The following is a 15,913-nucleotide window of genomic DNA, read 5'->3' on the forward strand; positions in this document are numbered from 1 at the left end:
ATCAGACTGGCAATACGGAATGGAAAGGCGGACCAACCGGTGGCAAGACACTTTTTGGAGGCGGGGCATTCAGTCAATGACTTGAGATTTAGACTCATTGACCATGTACCAGTCCCTAGGAGAGGGGGCAATAGGGGTAATCTCCTATTACGCAAGGAATCAAGATGGATCTATGAATTGGGGACTATACACCCTAGAGGACTCAATACCCACACTGGATGGCAATGTTTTCTGTGAACTTTGATTTTGACTTTTTGGTCCTCCTTTTTTTGATTCTTTAGGAATCCATAAGAGATTCTATGCTTCTATGAGAGTCCATGATATCCCGCTGATACATATACGAGAGTCCATGAGTCCATTATCAGTAATGCAGTTTTTTCCATTTTTTTCTATTTTTATTTTATTCTTTTGATTTTTAATTTTTGATTTATTGTTATAAATTTTGGCCTGTTTTTTTGATTCTAAGTATACATTTTTGGTCATCATTATTATTATTTTTATTATTTTTTCGAATTTTTGATTTTTTAACTTATAATTTTTGATACTTTTTGGCCTGTTTATACTTTTTTACTTTTATTTTTTGATTACTTAGGAATCCCTATGTGATTCCATGCTTTGGTGAGAGTCCATGATAATCCGTTGTAATATATTTACTTTTTCTTGGATAATTGCTGTTTTTTTATGATCTGTTTTTTTATGATCATTTTTTTATGATCATATTTATCATTTTTCAATATGTTCTCTGTCAGTTCTCCATGTGCCATTTTTTGTTTTTAACTGTTTTATTTTAATTGTATTGTCTGTGTGGTGTACCACTCCAATGGAGTGGTTACACGATTCCTATTGGATCCTTCTGCAGTTTTGTCATGCCCTACATGATGTAGCCCCCTTTTTGTCTTTCCCCTCCCTCCCCCCCCCCCCGTGTTTCCCTTTGAGGGTACAGTTGGATGCCCGAGATTGGGGCAAAGACCTGGTGAGGTCAACATGTGGGGATATATGTTTTTGTTTTATTTTTATTTATTATTTAGGTTTATGCACTTATTTAGACACAAGTGTTAATATTTTTCAAATAATTGTTTGGATTTTTTCAAGTGATAATAGTTCACGTTAGGATTTGAGCAATGGGCTCATTTTTTAGGCACTAGGAATTAATAAACACGCCCTAGTAGGGCTGGACTTTTAGCGATTGGCTAAATTGGTTTCACTGATATTTAAGAATAACATACTTAGCATGCTGGACACCAAAGGTGGTCCAGAAATAAATCCTTGTTTAGTTATGTGCACCCGAGGGTATGTCACACTGGATGTAGCTGATTTTTGCTTTAGGTGCATCTCGACAATTCAAACATTGCGATTTCGCTATATATGACACGGTTGCCGGTACTAGAGGGATTGAATAATGAGCATGTATTGGTTTATACATTGGTGTATTTTGGGTCGTTGTGATTTTTGTTTTCACTTTTATTTTTGTTTTTTTGCTTGTGTTTTGACTGCGGTACATCGGATGTCAGGGTATTTACGTTTGTGACAGGCAAGCCTTTATGTATACGCCTATTTTCGTCGTGGCTCCTTGCTATTGTCTTTTTGGATGATGATGTGTTAGACATTAGCATATCTACTTCTGTGGCATACACGCTCCTTTTGACACGCCCATTCTTTTACATGGCAGCTTGCCATTGGACGATTTTCTGTTTACAGGCTTGTCAATTTTTTACAAGGCGATCGGCTACTGAGTATCTAGGAAGGCGCAGACAATAAGGAATTTAGCAGTTGATATGCTAGTGTGTGTGGTGATGCGCATTTGGTTTGAGAGCTAGAATTAGACTGAGGTCTGTGTCCCTAGTAATCAGGGGCTGATCTGTAACTTAGGTTGATGGCTATAGACTTACAGCTGATCGCGTCCCTGGTAACAAGGGGCGGATCAGAAGCAAGAGGAATGACGAATTGGAATTCAGTACAAGTTGAGTTTTTGTAATCCAATGTTTGATTGGATGTTGAATAATAGACGATATTATGATCTTTTGCATTTATTTAGACAATTGTTAATTACATATGATGTTTATTGTCACTAGAGGGCATGACTACTAGCATTAGGGTCCAAGGGGAATGTGTTTTTAAACCTTTTTTTCAATAACGTTATAACAGTCACATGCACAAATTGGATTATGTTTTTTCATTGGTCACTTAATGGGTGTGTGTAATTATTCAGCCTGATTGGCTGATCCTGAGGGGAGTGTATTTGGGAGCCTATTTAAGGCAGCTTTTGTTCAGTATTCATTTGTCAGAGGAAGGGACTGTTGTTGTCCCGAAACGTCACAAACTACATTACATTTCTGGTCACTTTGATGAAAACCCAGTGAGTGCTTCTTTTTTTGCTTTTATATATATATATATATATATATATATATATATATACAGAGAGAGAGAGAGAGAGAGAGAGAGAGAGAGAGAGAGATCGTGGTTTTAATTGTTCTGCAATCAGTTCTATAGCTACAACAAAAGTGCCATATGGGGAGAGCACTTATTGATACAAAATTTAAACTGCTGCCTCAACCAACAAATCATTGAGTTTTGAAGTGGGCCGCGGAGCTCGGGGGATTAGAATTTCATATCTATATTATAAAGTAAGTTATAGCTCAACTTCATTACAACTGATACATTAAACTCCATCTAAAATATCACTAACATTCCGGATCTGATTTTAAAAAGAGGAGAATTTACCATCACTGTAAGTGGTAACCAATTTTACAGTACACTGATCCTTTTAAGTGTATGGTTTATAACTTCAATAGTTAACCTGCCGAAAATTTATTTAGCACTAGGAGTATATGTACTAAACCAATGGTTTTCAAAATGGCGGTACTTCCACCTGGGGGGCAATAGGGCTACTGAGGGGGGCACTAATAGGCATAATAGATTTAAGGGGGCATGGGGCTTACCATAGGGGTGTTAGTAGGCAAGGAGTAGAAGGGGATGCTAGTGGGTTCCTCCAATTATCATAATTTACTGCACTTTAACCTAGATGTGCAATGTGAAGCAACCTTTTCTCTTTGCATTTAAAGTTGTACTGCTCTTTTGCTTTCAAAGCTTTTTTTCTTTTATGATAATTTGGGTGTATCAGTAACTTACACTGGCTCTGACTGCGACAGATTACAGCCACTTGTACCGAAGGCTTGAATTCTGTTTTACCAGTGTTGTATGTTAGCTAGGGATGGGCAAATGTGTTTAAAATCAAATTTGAATGGTAGAAGGAATTTTATCGTTGAAATTTGATTTGGAAAAATCGAATGTTGATAAGAACGAAAATTCTTTAAAATAAAAAAGGTAACGTTTTGTTTTCTAATGTTACTGTCAGGGATTACGGTGTCAATCTGCAATAGATCCAAATGCTAGGATGAATTAAAAGACACACGCTAGCACACTGAGTAATATGCAGGACGTGACCCACAGGTGTGACAGGTAACAAGGCACAGGAACAACAGCACTGAACTGTAACAATTAGTAGAGAAGAAATTTGGTACTCACACTACTGAAGAGATAGGTACTGGTTGGTGAACAGTGAGGAATAGGCTCAGACAGAGGTCCGGTATCAAATAGGCAGTATAGGGTTAAGGCAGTGTCAGGCAGGCAGAGGTCCAGTATCATAGACTTTAGGCAGTATCAGGCAGGCAGAGGACCGGTATCAAAGGCTTTAGGCAGTGTCAGGCAGGCAGAGGTCCGATATAAAAGGCTTTAGGCAGTGTCAGGCAGGCAGAGGTCCGGTATCAAATAGGCAGTATAGGGTTATGGCTTTAGGCAGTGTCAGGCAGGCAGAGGTCCGGTATCATAGGCTTTAGGCAGTGTCAGGCAGGCAGAGGTCCGGTATCATATAGGCAGTATAGGGTTAAGGCTTTAGGCAGTGTCAGGCAGACAGAGGTCCGGTATCAAATAGGCAGTATAGGGTTAAGGCTTTAGGCAGTGTCAGGCAGGCAGAGGTCTGGTATCATATAGGCAGTATATGGTTAAGGCTTAAGGCAGTGTCAGCAGGCAGAGGTCTGGTATCATATAGGCAGTATAGGGTTAAGGCTTTAGGCAGTGTCAGCAGGCAGAGGTCCGGTATCATATAGGCAGTATAGGGTTAAGACTTTAGGCAGTGTCAGCAGGCAGAGGTCCGGTATCATATAGGCAGTATAGGGTTAAGGCTTTAGGCAGTGTCAGCAGGCAGAGGTCTGGTATCATATAGGCAGTATAGGGTTAAGGCTTTAGGCAGTGTCAGCAGGCAGAGGTCTGGTATCATATAGGCAGTATAGGGTTAAGGCTTTAGGCAGTGTCAGCAGGCAGAGGTCCGGTATCATATAGGCAGTATAGGGTTAAGGCTTTAGGCAGTGTCAGCAGGCAGAGGTCCGGTATCATATAGGCAGTATAGGGTTAAGGCTTTAGGCAGTGTCAGGCAGACAGAGGTCCGGTATCATATAGGCAGTATAGGGTTAAGGCTTTAGGCAGTGTCAGGCAGACAGAGGTCCGGTATCATATAGGCAGTATAGGGTTAAGGCTTTAGGCAGTGTCAGCAGGCAGAGGTCTGGTATCATATAGGCAGTATAGGGTTAAGGGTTTAGGCAGTGTCAGCAGGCAGAGGTCCGGTATCATATAGGCAGTATAGGGTTAAGGCTTTAGGCAGTGTCAGCAGGCAGAGGTCCGGTATCATATAGGCAGTATAGGGTTAAGGCTTTAGGCAGTGTCAGCAGACAGAGGTCTGGTATCATATAGGCAGTATAGGGTTAAGGCTTTAGGCAGTGTCAGGCAGACAGAGGAGAGGTCTGGTATCATATAGGCAGTATAGGGTTAAGGCTTTAGGCAGTGTCAGGCAGACAGAGATCCGGTATCAAATAGGCAGTATAGGGTTAAGGCTTTAGGCAGTGTCAGGCAGACAGAGGTCTGGTATCATATAGGCAGTATAGGGTTAAGGCTTTAGGCAGTGTCAGGCAGACAGAGGTCCGGTATCATATAGGCAGTATAGGGTTAAGGCTTTAGGCAGTGTCAGGCAGACAGAGGTCCGGTATCAAATAGGCAGTATAGGGTTAAGGCTTTAGGCAGTGTCAGGCAGGCAGAGGTCTGGTATCATATAGGCAGTATATGGTTAAGGCTTAAGGCAGTGTCAGCAGGCAGAGGTCTGGTATCATATAGGCAGTATAGGGTTAAGGCTTTAGGCAGTGTCAGCAGGCAGAGGTCCGGTATCATATAGGCAGTATAGGGTTAAGGCTTTAGGCAGTGTCAGCAGGCAGAGGTCCGGTATCATATAGGCAGTATAGGGTTAAGGCTTTAGGCAGTGTCAGCAGGCAGAGGTCTGGTATCATATAGGCAGTATAGGGTTAAGGCTTTAGGCAGTGTCAGCAGGCAGAGGTCTGGTATCATATAGGCAGTATAGGGTTAAGGCTTTAGGCAGTGTCAGCAGGCAGAGGTCCGGTATCATATAGGCAGTATAGGGTTAAGGCTTTAGGCAGTGTCAGCAGGCAGAGGTCCGGTATCATATAGGCAGTATAGGGTTAAGGCTTTAGGCAGTGTCAGGCAGACAGAGGTCCGGTATCATATAGGCAGTATAGGGTTAAGGCTTTAGGCAGTGTCAGCAGGCAGAGGTCTGGTATCATATAGGCAGTATAGGGTTAAGGGTTTAGGCAGTGTCAGCAGGCAGAGGTCCGGTATCATATAGGCAGTATAGGGTTAAGGCTTTAGGCAGTGTCAGCAGGCAGAGGTCCGGTATCATATAGGCAGTATAGGGTTAAGGCTTTAGGCAGTGTCAGCAGACAGAGGTCTGGTATCATATAGGCAGTATAGGGTTAAGGCTTTAGGCAGTGTCAGGCAGACAGAGGAGAGGTCTGGTATCATATAGGCAGTATAGGGTTAAGGCTTTAGGCAGTGTCAGGCAGACAGAGATCCGGTATCAAATAGGCAGTATAGGGTTAAGGCTTTAGGCAGTGTCAGGCAGACAGAGGTCTGGTATCATATAGGCAGTATAGGGTTAAGGCTTTAGGCAGTGTCAGGCAGACAGAGGTCCGGTATCATATAGGCAGTATAGGGTTAAGGCTTTAGGCAGTGTCAGCAGGCAGAAGTCCGGTATCATATAGGCAGTATAGGGTTAAGGCTTTAGGCAGTGTCAGGCAGACAGAGGTCCAGTATCAAATAGGCAGTATAGGGTTAAGGCTTTAGGCAGTGTCAGGCAGACAGAGGTCTGGTATCAAATAGGCAGTTTAGGGTTAAGGCTTTAGGCAGTGTCAGGTAGACAGAGGTCCGGTATCAAATAGGCAGTATAGGGTTAAGGCTTTAGGCAGTGTCAGGCAGGCAGAGGTCGGGTATCAAATAGGCAGTTTAGGGTTAAGGCTTTAGGCAGTGTCAGGCAGACAGAGGTCCGGTATCAAATAGGCAGTATAGGGTTAAGGCTTTAGGCAGTGTTAGGCAGACAGAGGTCCGGTATCAAAAAGGCAGTATAGGGTTAAGGCTTTAGGCAGTGTCAGGCAGGCAGATGTCCGGTATCATATAGGCAGTATAGGGTTATGGCTTTAGGCAGTGTCACGCAGGCAGAGGTCCGGTATCATATAGGCAGTATAGGGTTAAGGCTTTAGGCAGTGTCAGGCAGAAAGAGGTCCGGTATCAAATAGGCAGTATAGGGTTAAGGCTTTAGGTAGTGTCAGGCAGACAGAGGTCTGGTATCAAATAGGCAGTATAGGGTTAAGGCTTTAGGCAGTGTCAGGCAGACAGAGGTCCGGTATCAAATAGGCAGTATAGGGTTAAGGCTTTAGGCAGTGTCAGGCAGACAGAGGTCCGGTATCAAATAGGAGTACTCACTCAAAAAGAATGCCAAGAAAACAGAGCACAACAAATGGGCGTCAATCATCCAGAGAGCCAGAAGGATATTGCCCACCTGACGTCATAGTAACGGGATAGCCAAGAAGGTGTGAGACGTTGCTAGGCAACGAGACGCCAAACAGGAAGCCGCAGAAGCACGGCTCAGTGAGCCATGACAGTTACTTTCGTTTTCAAATGTTGGTTTCGATTTTGAATGTTCATAATAGATTGAATATACACATTCAAATTTAAATGTGTATATTCAATCTATTATGAACAATCAAAATTGAAAAGGATTTGCATTATTTCGAATTAGCCTTTAAAATTTGAATCTTACATTTATAAAAGATGGCTGTAGATTAGAAATACTGTTTCAAAATCAAATGTTAAAATTTAAATTCACATAAAACTAATTTGAAATCGAATCAAATAAAAAAATAGCTTAACATTTGAACAAATATTTTCAAATGTTCTATAAAATTTGAAAACAAACATTTATCAAAAGAATATTAAAATGTTATGTGAACACTCTAAATTCAATTTGAAGGAATGAATATATTAAAATTCATTTTAAAATGCACCCATCCCTAATGTTAGCACATATTGTAAACATAATTCAGGATTATTGCGTAGTAACAGAAAGCACAGCAAAGGCATATTGTGCTATCTTAAGTAACTATGAACACAGTCTACTGTCTGTTGTCATAGGAAATACACACTATGGGGCCGATTTATTTGTCGTATGGAGCTTGATGCCCCTTGTTTCCGGCGAGCCTTTAGCCTTAAGACCGCTGCTCCATAACTCGTCGCCTGCTCTGAGGCTGCGGACAGAAATCAACCCCATCGAATACGACATTGCACCAGCAGGTCACAAGAACTGCTGATGCAATGATAAATGCCAGCTCGCACATTAGGCTAATGGCTCGCCAGAAACACGGGCCCCGCAAGCTCCATATGGAGCTTGATAGATAGGCCCCCGAAGACTCTTGCTCATTGACTATCAACTTAAAAAAGATAAATAATGATGCATTTTTAATTAATGAAACAAAATATTTTATATGAGAAACATTGCATAATTTAAAGGGATTTTAATTTATTCATTGATAATCTGTTGTTGCAGATGGAAGAAATATTTCCAGAGCTAATGAAATATATCCCAGGGCCACACAAAAAGATCATAGCTGTATCAGAAGAAATGGTTGCGTGTATACAAAAGAGAGTGGAGATCAACCAAGCAACATTAGATCCTACTTGCCCCAGGGATTATATTGATTGTTTCCTTATCAAGATGGAAGAGGTAATCAAAGCTAAGTATGAGAAGAATATATATGGAGCCATAGGATGAGTTATACTGAGGGTTATATTGAGCAATAGGAGGAGTTTTAGGGAGGGTTATATGGAGCAATAGGAGTTATATGGAGGGTTATATGGAGCAATAGGAGTTATAGGGAGGGTTATATGGAGCCATAGTAGGAGTTATAGGGAGGGTTATATGGAGCAATAGGAGGAGTTATAGGGAGGGTTATATAGAGCAATAGGAGGAGTTATATGGAGGGTTATATGGAGCCATAGGAGGAGTTATATGGAGGGTTATATGGAGCTATAGGAGGAGTTATAGGGAGGGTTATATGGAGCCATAGTAGGAGTTATAGGGAGGGTTATATGGAGCAATAGGAGGAGTTATATTGAGGGTTATATAGAGCAATAGGAGGAGTTATATGGAGGGTTATATGGAGCCATAGGAGGAGTTATAGGGAGGGTTATATGGAGCAATAGGAGGAGTTATAGGGAGGGTTATATGGAGCAATAGGAGGAGTTATAGGGAGGGTTATATGGAGCCATAGTAGGAGTTATAGGGAGGGTTATATGGAGCAATAGGAGGAGTTATAGGGAGGGTTATATAGAGCAATAGGAGGAGTTATATGGAGGGTTATATGGAGCCATAGGAGGAGTTATAGGGAGGGTTATATGGAGCAATAGGAGGAGTTATAGGGAGGGTTATAAGAAGTAATAGGAGCATAATTAGGGGGGATATATGGGACAATAGGAGGAGTTATAGGGAAGGTTATATGGAGCAATAGGAGTTATATGGAGGGTTATATGGAGCAATAGGAGGAGTTATAGGGAGGGTTCTATGGAGCAATAGGAGGAGTTATAGGGAGGGTTATATGGAGCAATAGGAGGAGTTATAGGGAGGGTTATATGGAGCAATAGGAGGAGTTATATGGAGGGTTATATGGAGCAATAGGAGGAGTTATATGGAGGGTTATATGGATCAATAGGAGGAGTTATAGGGAGGGTTATATGGAGCAATAGGAGGAGTTATATGGAGGGTTATATGGAGCAATAGGAGGAGTTATAGGGAGAGGTTATATGGAGCAGTAGGAGTAGTTATAGGGAGGGTTATATGGAGCAATAGGAGGAGTTATAGGGAGGGTTATAAGAAGTAATAGGAGCATAATTAGGGGGGATATATGGGACAATAGGAGGAGTTATATGGAGGGTTATATGGAGCCATAGGAGGAGTTATAGGGAAGTTATATGGAGCAATAGGAGGAGTTATAGGGAGGGTTATATGGAGCAATAGGAGGAGTTATAGGGAGGGTTATATGGAGCAATAGGAGGAGTTATAGGGAGGGTTATATGGAGCAATAGGAGGAGTTATAAGGAGGGTTATATGGAGCAATAGGAGGAGTTATAAGGAGGGTTATATGGAGCAATAGGAGGAGTTATAAGGAGGGTTTATATGGAGCAATAAGAGGAGTTATAGGGAGGGTTATATGGAGCAATAGGAAGATTTATAGGGAGGGTTATATGGAGCAATAGGAGGAGTTATAGGGAGGGTTCTATGGAGCAATAGGAGGAGTTATAGGGAGGGTTATATGGAGCAATAGGAGAAGTTATAGGGAGGGTTATATGGAGCAATAAGAGGAGTTATAGGGAGGGTTATATGGAGCAATAAGAGGAGTTATAGGGAGGGTTATATGGAGCAATAAGAGGAGTTATAGGGAGGGGTTTTATGGAGCAATAGGAGGAGTTATAGGGAGGGTTATATGGAGCAATAGGAGGAGTTATAGGGAGGGTTATATGGAGCAATAGGAGGAGTTATAGGGAGGGTCATATGGAGCAATAGGAGGAGTTATAGGGAGGGTTATACGGAGCAATAGGAGGAGTTATATGGAGGGTTATATGGAGCCATAGGAGGAGTTATAGGGAGGGTTATATGGAGCAATAGGAGGAGTTAATGGGAGGGTTATATGGAGCAATAGGAGGAGTTATAGGGAGGGTTATATGGAGCAATAGGAGGAGTTATAGGGAGGGTTATATGGAGCAATAGGAGGAGTTATAAGGAGGGTTATATGGAGCAATAGGAGGAGTTATAAGGAGGGTTATATGGAGCAATAGGAGGAGTTATAAGGAGGGTTTATATGGAGCAATAGGAGGAGTTATAGGGAGGGTTATATGGAGCAATAGGAAGATTTATAGGGAGGGTTATATGGAGCAATAGGAGGAGTTATAGGGAGGGTTCTATGGAGCAATAGGAGGAGTTATAGGGAGGGTTATATGGAGCAATAGGAGAAGTTATAGGGAGGGTTATATGGAGCAATAAGAGGAGTTATAGGGAGGGTTATATGGAGCAATAAGAGGAGTTATAGGGAGGGTTATTTGGAGCAATAAGAGGAGTTATAGGGAGGGGTTTTATGGAGCAATAGGAGGAGTTATAGGGAGGGTTATATGGAGCAATAGGAGGAGTTATAGGGAGGGTTATATGGAGCAATAAGAGGAGTTATAGGGAGGGGTTTTATGGAGCAATAAGAGGAGTTATAGGGAGGGTTATATGGAGCAATAGGAGGAGTTATAGGGAGGGTTATATGGAGCAATAGGAGGAGTTATAGGGAGGGTCATATGGAGCAATAGGAGGAGTTATAGGGAGGGTTATACGGAGCAATAGGAGGAGTTATAGGGAGGGTCATATGGAGCAATAGGAGGAGTTATAGAGAGGGTTACAGAAAGAGCAAGCAATATTAAGAAAAACTTTCAAAGTTACTTCAACTGTCAAACTGTGCACAGTCATGTTATATACACAGTTTCTGAAGAACCATCTCCTACAAGCATGTGCAGGAGTCCAGTATATATTTATATGAGTCAGTGATTTGATGAAGATAAGAAATATCTGGGACACTAAGTGAAGACAGAATTCTAATGCCGGTATAAACCAATAACTTTTTAATCTTTTGTATTATTGTTTTATGTGAATTTGGATATTCTTTGTGTTTTTTACAGGAAAAACACAATCCTAACACAGAGTTCACCATGAGAAATCTCTTGATATCAATTCACAGTTTACTTCTTGGTGCTACAGATACTGTTGGTACCACGCTGAGGCACGCACTTTTAATATTATTGGTATATCCTGAGATTCAAGGTAGGTAATAGCTCATAAGACACATACAAAGGAACATATATAAATAGAATCCTATAACATAGATATTAAACTCTACATTTATAACATTCCAGAACCTAGGGGGCCAATTTATCATGTGTCTGGCGGACATGACCCGCTGTAGCGATCATGTCCGCCGGACATCGATAAATGCCGACATCATACGCTTTTTTCTTATCATTGCACAAGAATTCCTTGTGAAATTCTTGTGCAATGCCGCCCCCTACAGATTTGCGGCCAAATGCCTCCCTCTTTATTATTATTATTATTATTGGTTATTTGTAGAGCGCCAACAGATGCCGCAGCAGTGGGTGTCAATCAACTCGATCGTATGTGATCGGGCGTCTTGCTGTCTGCCGCCAGAGGTGGCAGACAAGTTGAGGAGCAGCGGTCTTAAGACCGCTGCTTCCTACCTTATGTTTCCGGCGAGCCTGAAGGCTCGTGCGGAAACAGCTGCATATAGCAACATTTGGGGCATAATAAATCGACCACTTATACTCACTTTTGATTCACTTTAAATTTAAACATTTTGCTTTAGAAAACATAATTGTTAAGAAAACATCTATCATGTTCATTGGCTGCCCTTTCTTGTTCATCATAACAGAAGAATGTACCAGAGTTCTATGACCTTTTTAAAAAAGAGAGGATAACAACCCGCAACCAATTACACAAGACATTCATCAGCAACAATGTATCAATTTATTATGATGAGCTATTTTCTGATTGGCTGCTTAATTTTTTTACCAATTTTTTTTTTAACATGTCTTTCCTTATAGATATTCTCATGGTCCACAAATATGGTGGTAACATATCAGGCATCCTAACCTATTCAAGCACAACTGTTATGCAGAGAATTTAATTATTATTTTAAAGAAACCAATAAAAATTAGATTACATTGTTTTTAAGGGCCTTATGATCTGATGAGATTATCTACTAAATCTTGTCAGTACTGTGAGGTTCATCAAACAATTATGTAAAAGCTTTAGCTTGAAAGCTGTCTATCTTCCTATGCATGGTTTTAAATGTAAAGGAGAGACACCTACATTACTATATAATGTTGTTACGGTTGCCTCCAGGCTGGCTGGAAGTTGGACCGTAGAAAAGGATGCTCCTAGCGCTCACCAAAGGAGCAGCAGCACCGTAGACACTATAATTACTGCGTAGCCACCATACGTAGTGCAGACTCTTTGAACCACCGCTGCTGGGCTGGTATCTCGCCGTCTGCTCTGCGCCCTGGACCTACGACCAGGCTCCAGTAGGTGAACCTCTTCCTTCTGTAGCAATCCCTGTAGCTAAGGGAGTATGAAGAGCATAGCAATCCCTGTAGTGATATAGCTGTCCACTACAAACATGAGTCAAAGCTGCAAGTTAGAGGGTCAAAATAGGTCTGATCTGCTGGAGCACACAGCCTGCTTTTTATTGAGGTTACATGCAAACAGGACACTCTCAGGGGGAGGCATAAAATCCCCCATCACACATTTGATATTAGATAGAGAGACACTCCCTTTGACAGGCCACAACATTACTTCAGCAGATAACAAGTTACACACAATAAAACAATGCAGTCCACCTTATCACTAGCAGTCTGATTAGACAATGTTAAGGTTTATCACTAAACCTAATTAGAGCTGATCCCAGCAAACTTGTATTTAGAATTGAACAAAATTAACTCTTAATGGCACACAATGAAACTGAACCAAGTGGGAGAAAGCCAGGGACAAGCTATTTTACAGGTCTGGGGACATAGTCTTAAAGGGGCATTGTTCACCAAAGTCACAATATGTCCCCAGATGGTTCTTAAAGGGCCATACAGACCCAATAAAAGTTAATATGTTCTCAGGGGCACAATCTTCCAGGGGCCATAGTCATGAGGAAGGAGGCTGGCAAATAGGCTTCTCCACGATCCATGGAAGCAGGGCAATTTTTCATTTAAAGGGCCAGTTACAAATAGCAGTTTGTAACATATCTCCCCTTTTGGAGGGAGACTAACCAGGCACCTGACCTTCTGTCGGTCAGTGCCTAAGTTAGTCTCGCAACCCACCCACAAATAAACATTAGCAGCAAAGTAGCCCCCCCACAATAAGTAGTACTGGCCTGTAGGTTCCAGGTTGTAGGATGAAAGTGTAGCATCCTCGGCCTTCCTGGCGCAGCTGGGTAAATAGCTGGTGGTACTTGGGGGGCAGAGGCCAACGGCACTCTGCCCTGGTGCCAGCGCTTCTGCTGGGGTGAGGGGTTTGCAGGCCAGTCCTGTAACAAGGGGGTCTGTAGGGCAGAGGCCAGCAGCGCTCTGTCCTGATGCCAGCTCTTCTGCTGGGGTGAGGGGTTTGCAGGCCAGCCCTGTAACAAGGGGGTCTGTAGGGCAGAGGCCAGCAGCGCTCTGTCCTAATGCCAGCTCTTCTGCTGGGGGCATTGGGGCATAGTCCTGCCCGGTGGCAAAGGGAACGTGGGGGTCAGTGGGGGTTAACATCTCCACTGTTAACCCTGGGCCCAAGTTAGGAGTTAGCTGGAGAATGGAGACTGGGCTCCCAATCCACTGCATCTCACTCTGCTGATGGGGGACAGGAGCAACTGTCTCTGCCCCCTGTGCTGTAAGTGCAGAGACCACGGTCCCATCTGCATGGTTGTGGGGCTTACTGTCTCCCCCTGGTGCGTTAAGCTGCCGCTGGGGAGAGGGGGTTACAAGCTCCTCTCCCATACATACTTCCAGCCGCTGGGGAATGGAGTCTGGGCTCCCAATTCCCTGCATATTCCTCTGCTGCTGGGGGACAGGACCAACTTTCTCTGCCCCCTGTAACTCAGCCTGCCGCTGGGGAATGGAGTCTGGGCTCCCAATTCCCTGCATATTCCTCTGCTGCTGGGGGACAGGACCAACTGTCTCTGCCCCCTGTAACTCAGCCTGCCGCTGGGGAATGGAGTCTGGGCTCCCAATTCCCTGCAATTCACTCTGCTGCTGGGGGACAGGACCAACTGTCTCTGCCCCCTGTAACTCAGCCTGCCGCTGGGGAATGGAGTCTGGGCTCCCAATTCCCTGCAATTCACTCTGCTGCTGGGGGACAGGACCAACTGTCTCTGCCCCCTGTAACTCAGCCTGCCGCTGGGGAATGGAGTCTGGGCTCCCAATTCCCTGCATATTCCTCTGCTGCTGGGGGACAGGACCAACTGTCTCTGCCCCCTGTAACTCATTTTCTCGCTGGAGAGCAGGTGTCCATACCCCCAAACTCCACAGTTGGCGCTCAAAGGCTCGTGCCGCTTCGTTCTCAGTAGCCAATTTTCGGATGATTCGACTGACTACCTCCTGCGCAGGGTCTGGACCATATCGGACTAGCCGCCTCTTTACCTCTGGAACGAAATCCGCGCCCTCATAGCGACGGATCAGGTTGAGGTGCTCTTCACAGGGTTCTGACCAGTATCTTGTCAGCTCCATGCTGCTGTAGGTAGGGACGCTGCGCAGTGGCTAGCGTTGCCCTCAATAACTCTCCTACGATACCAGTGCTGTTGGGGTGCTGCTCCTTGCGCTAGGACGCTATCCCACCGCTGCCGCCAAATGTTACGGTTGCCTCCAGGCTGGCTGGAAGTTGGACCGTAGAAAAGGATGCTCCTAGCGCTCACCAAAGAATCATCAGCACCGTAGTCAGCAATCCCTGTAGCTATATAAGCTGTCCCCTACAAACATGAGTCAAAGCTGCAAGTTAGAGGGTCACAAATAGGTCTGATCTGCTGGAGCACACAGCCTGTTTTTTATTGAGGTTACATGCAAACAGGACACTCTCAGGGGGAGGCATAAAATCCCCCATCACACATTTGATATTAGATAGAGAGACACTCCCTTTGACAGGCCACAACATTACTTCAGCAGATAACAAGTTACACACAATAAAACAATGCAGTCCACCTTATCACTAGCAGTCTGATTAGACAATGGTAAGGTTTATCACTAAACCTAATTAGAGCTGATCCCAGCAAACTTGTATTTAGAATTGAACAAAATTAACTCTTAATGGCACACAATGAAACTGAACCAAGTGGGAGAAAGCCAGGGACAAGCTATTTTACAGGTCTGGGGACATAGTCTTAAAGGGGCATTGTTCACCAAAGTCACAATATGTCCCCAGACGGTTCTTAAAGGGCCATACAGACCCAATAAAAGTTAATATGTTCTCAGGGGCACAATCTTCCAGGGGCCATAGTCATGAGGAAGGAGGCTGGCAAATAGGCTTCTCCACGATCCATGGAAGCAGGGCAATTTTTCATTTAAAGGGCCAGTTACAAATAGCAGTTTGTAACAAATGTTAAAAAAATCACCCAAGCTTGTATTATTTTTCTTGGTGCCGATGAGTGTTTAGTCACAGGGCCTTAAAGTCATCTTATTAAGTGTTAAAATGTTGAAGCACATGAAAGTGATGCAGCATAGATATTTAACCTCAAATTTTCTAAGTATTCACACCCCACTGTAAAGAGACTTTAAGCAGCCAGTCAGGATGCTTGCCCCAGGACTTGCTAGGGAGTGTGCATCTGTCATGTGTAGGCACAGTCATGTTATTTTCCTATTCAGTTTAAGTAAGTTCTATGAAATCTCATGAGATCACAGCAAAGGCAAAGCTATACCTCAGCACTGCTGATGCTGGTTGGCTATTTTTTTTTTAACTTGC

At 43.2% G+C, this 15,913-nt stretch overlaps 1 protein-coding gene across 2 annotated transcripts in view; it reads left to right on the forward strand.

The window, feature by feature from the left end:
- The window catches only part of LOC128666871 (cytochrome P450 2F2), a 55,303-nt gene that overhangs the window by 26,460 nt on the left and 12,930 nt on the right, over positions 1–15,913 (forward strand). For both annotated transcript variants that reach the window (XM_053721675.1, XM_053721674.1), the window contains 2 exons: positions 7,940–8,116; positions 11,104–11,245. In XM_053721675.1, coding sequence (XP_053577650.1) covers positions 7,940–8,116; positions 11,104–11,245 — 319 coding nt within the window. The remainder of the gene's footprint in view (positions 1–7,939; positions 8,117–11,103; positions 11,246–15,913) is intronic.

Source organism: Bombina bombina, chromosome 7 (assembly GCF_027579735.1).
Source record: "Bombina bombina isolate aBomBom1 chromosome 7, aBomBom1.pri, whole genome shotgun sequence".
Classification (NCBI taxonomy): domain Eukaryota; kingdom Metazoa; phylum Chordata; class Amphibia; order Anura; family Bombinatoridae; genus Bombina; species Bombina bombina.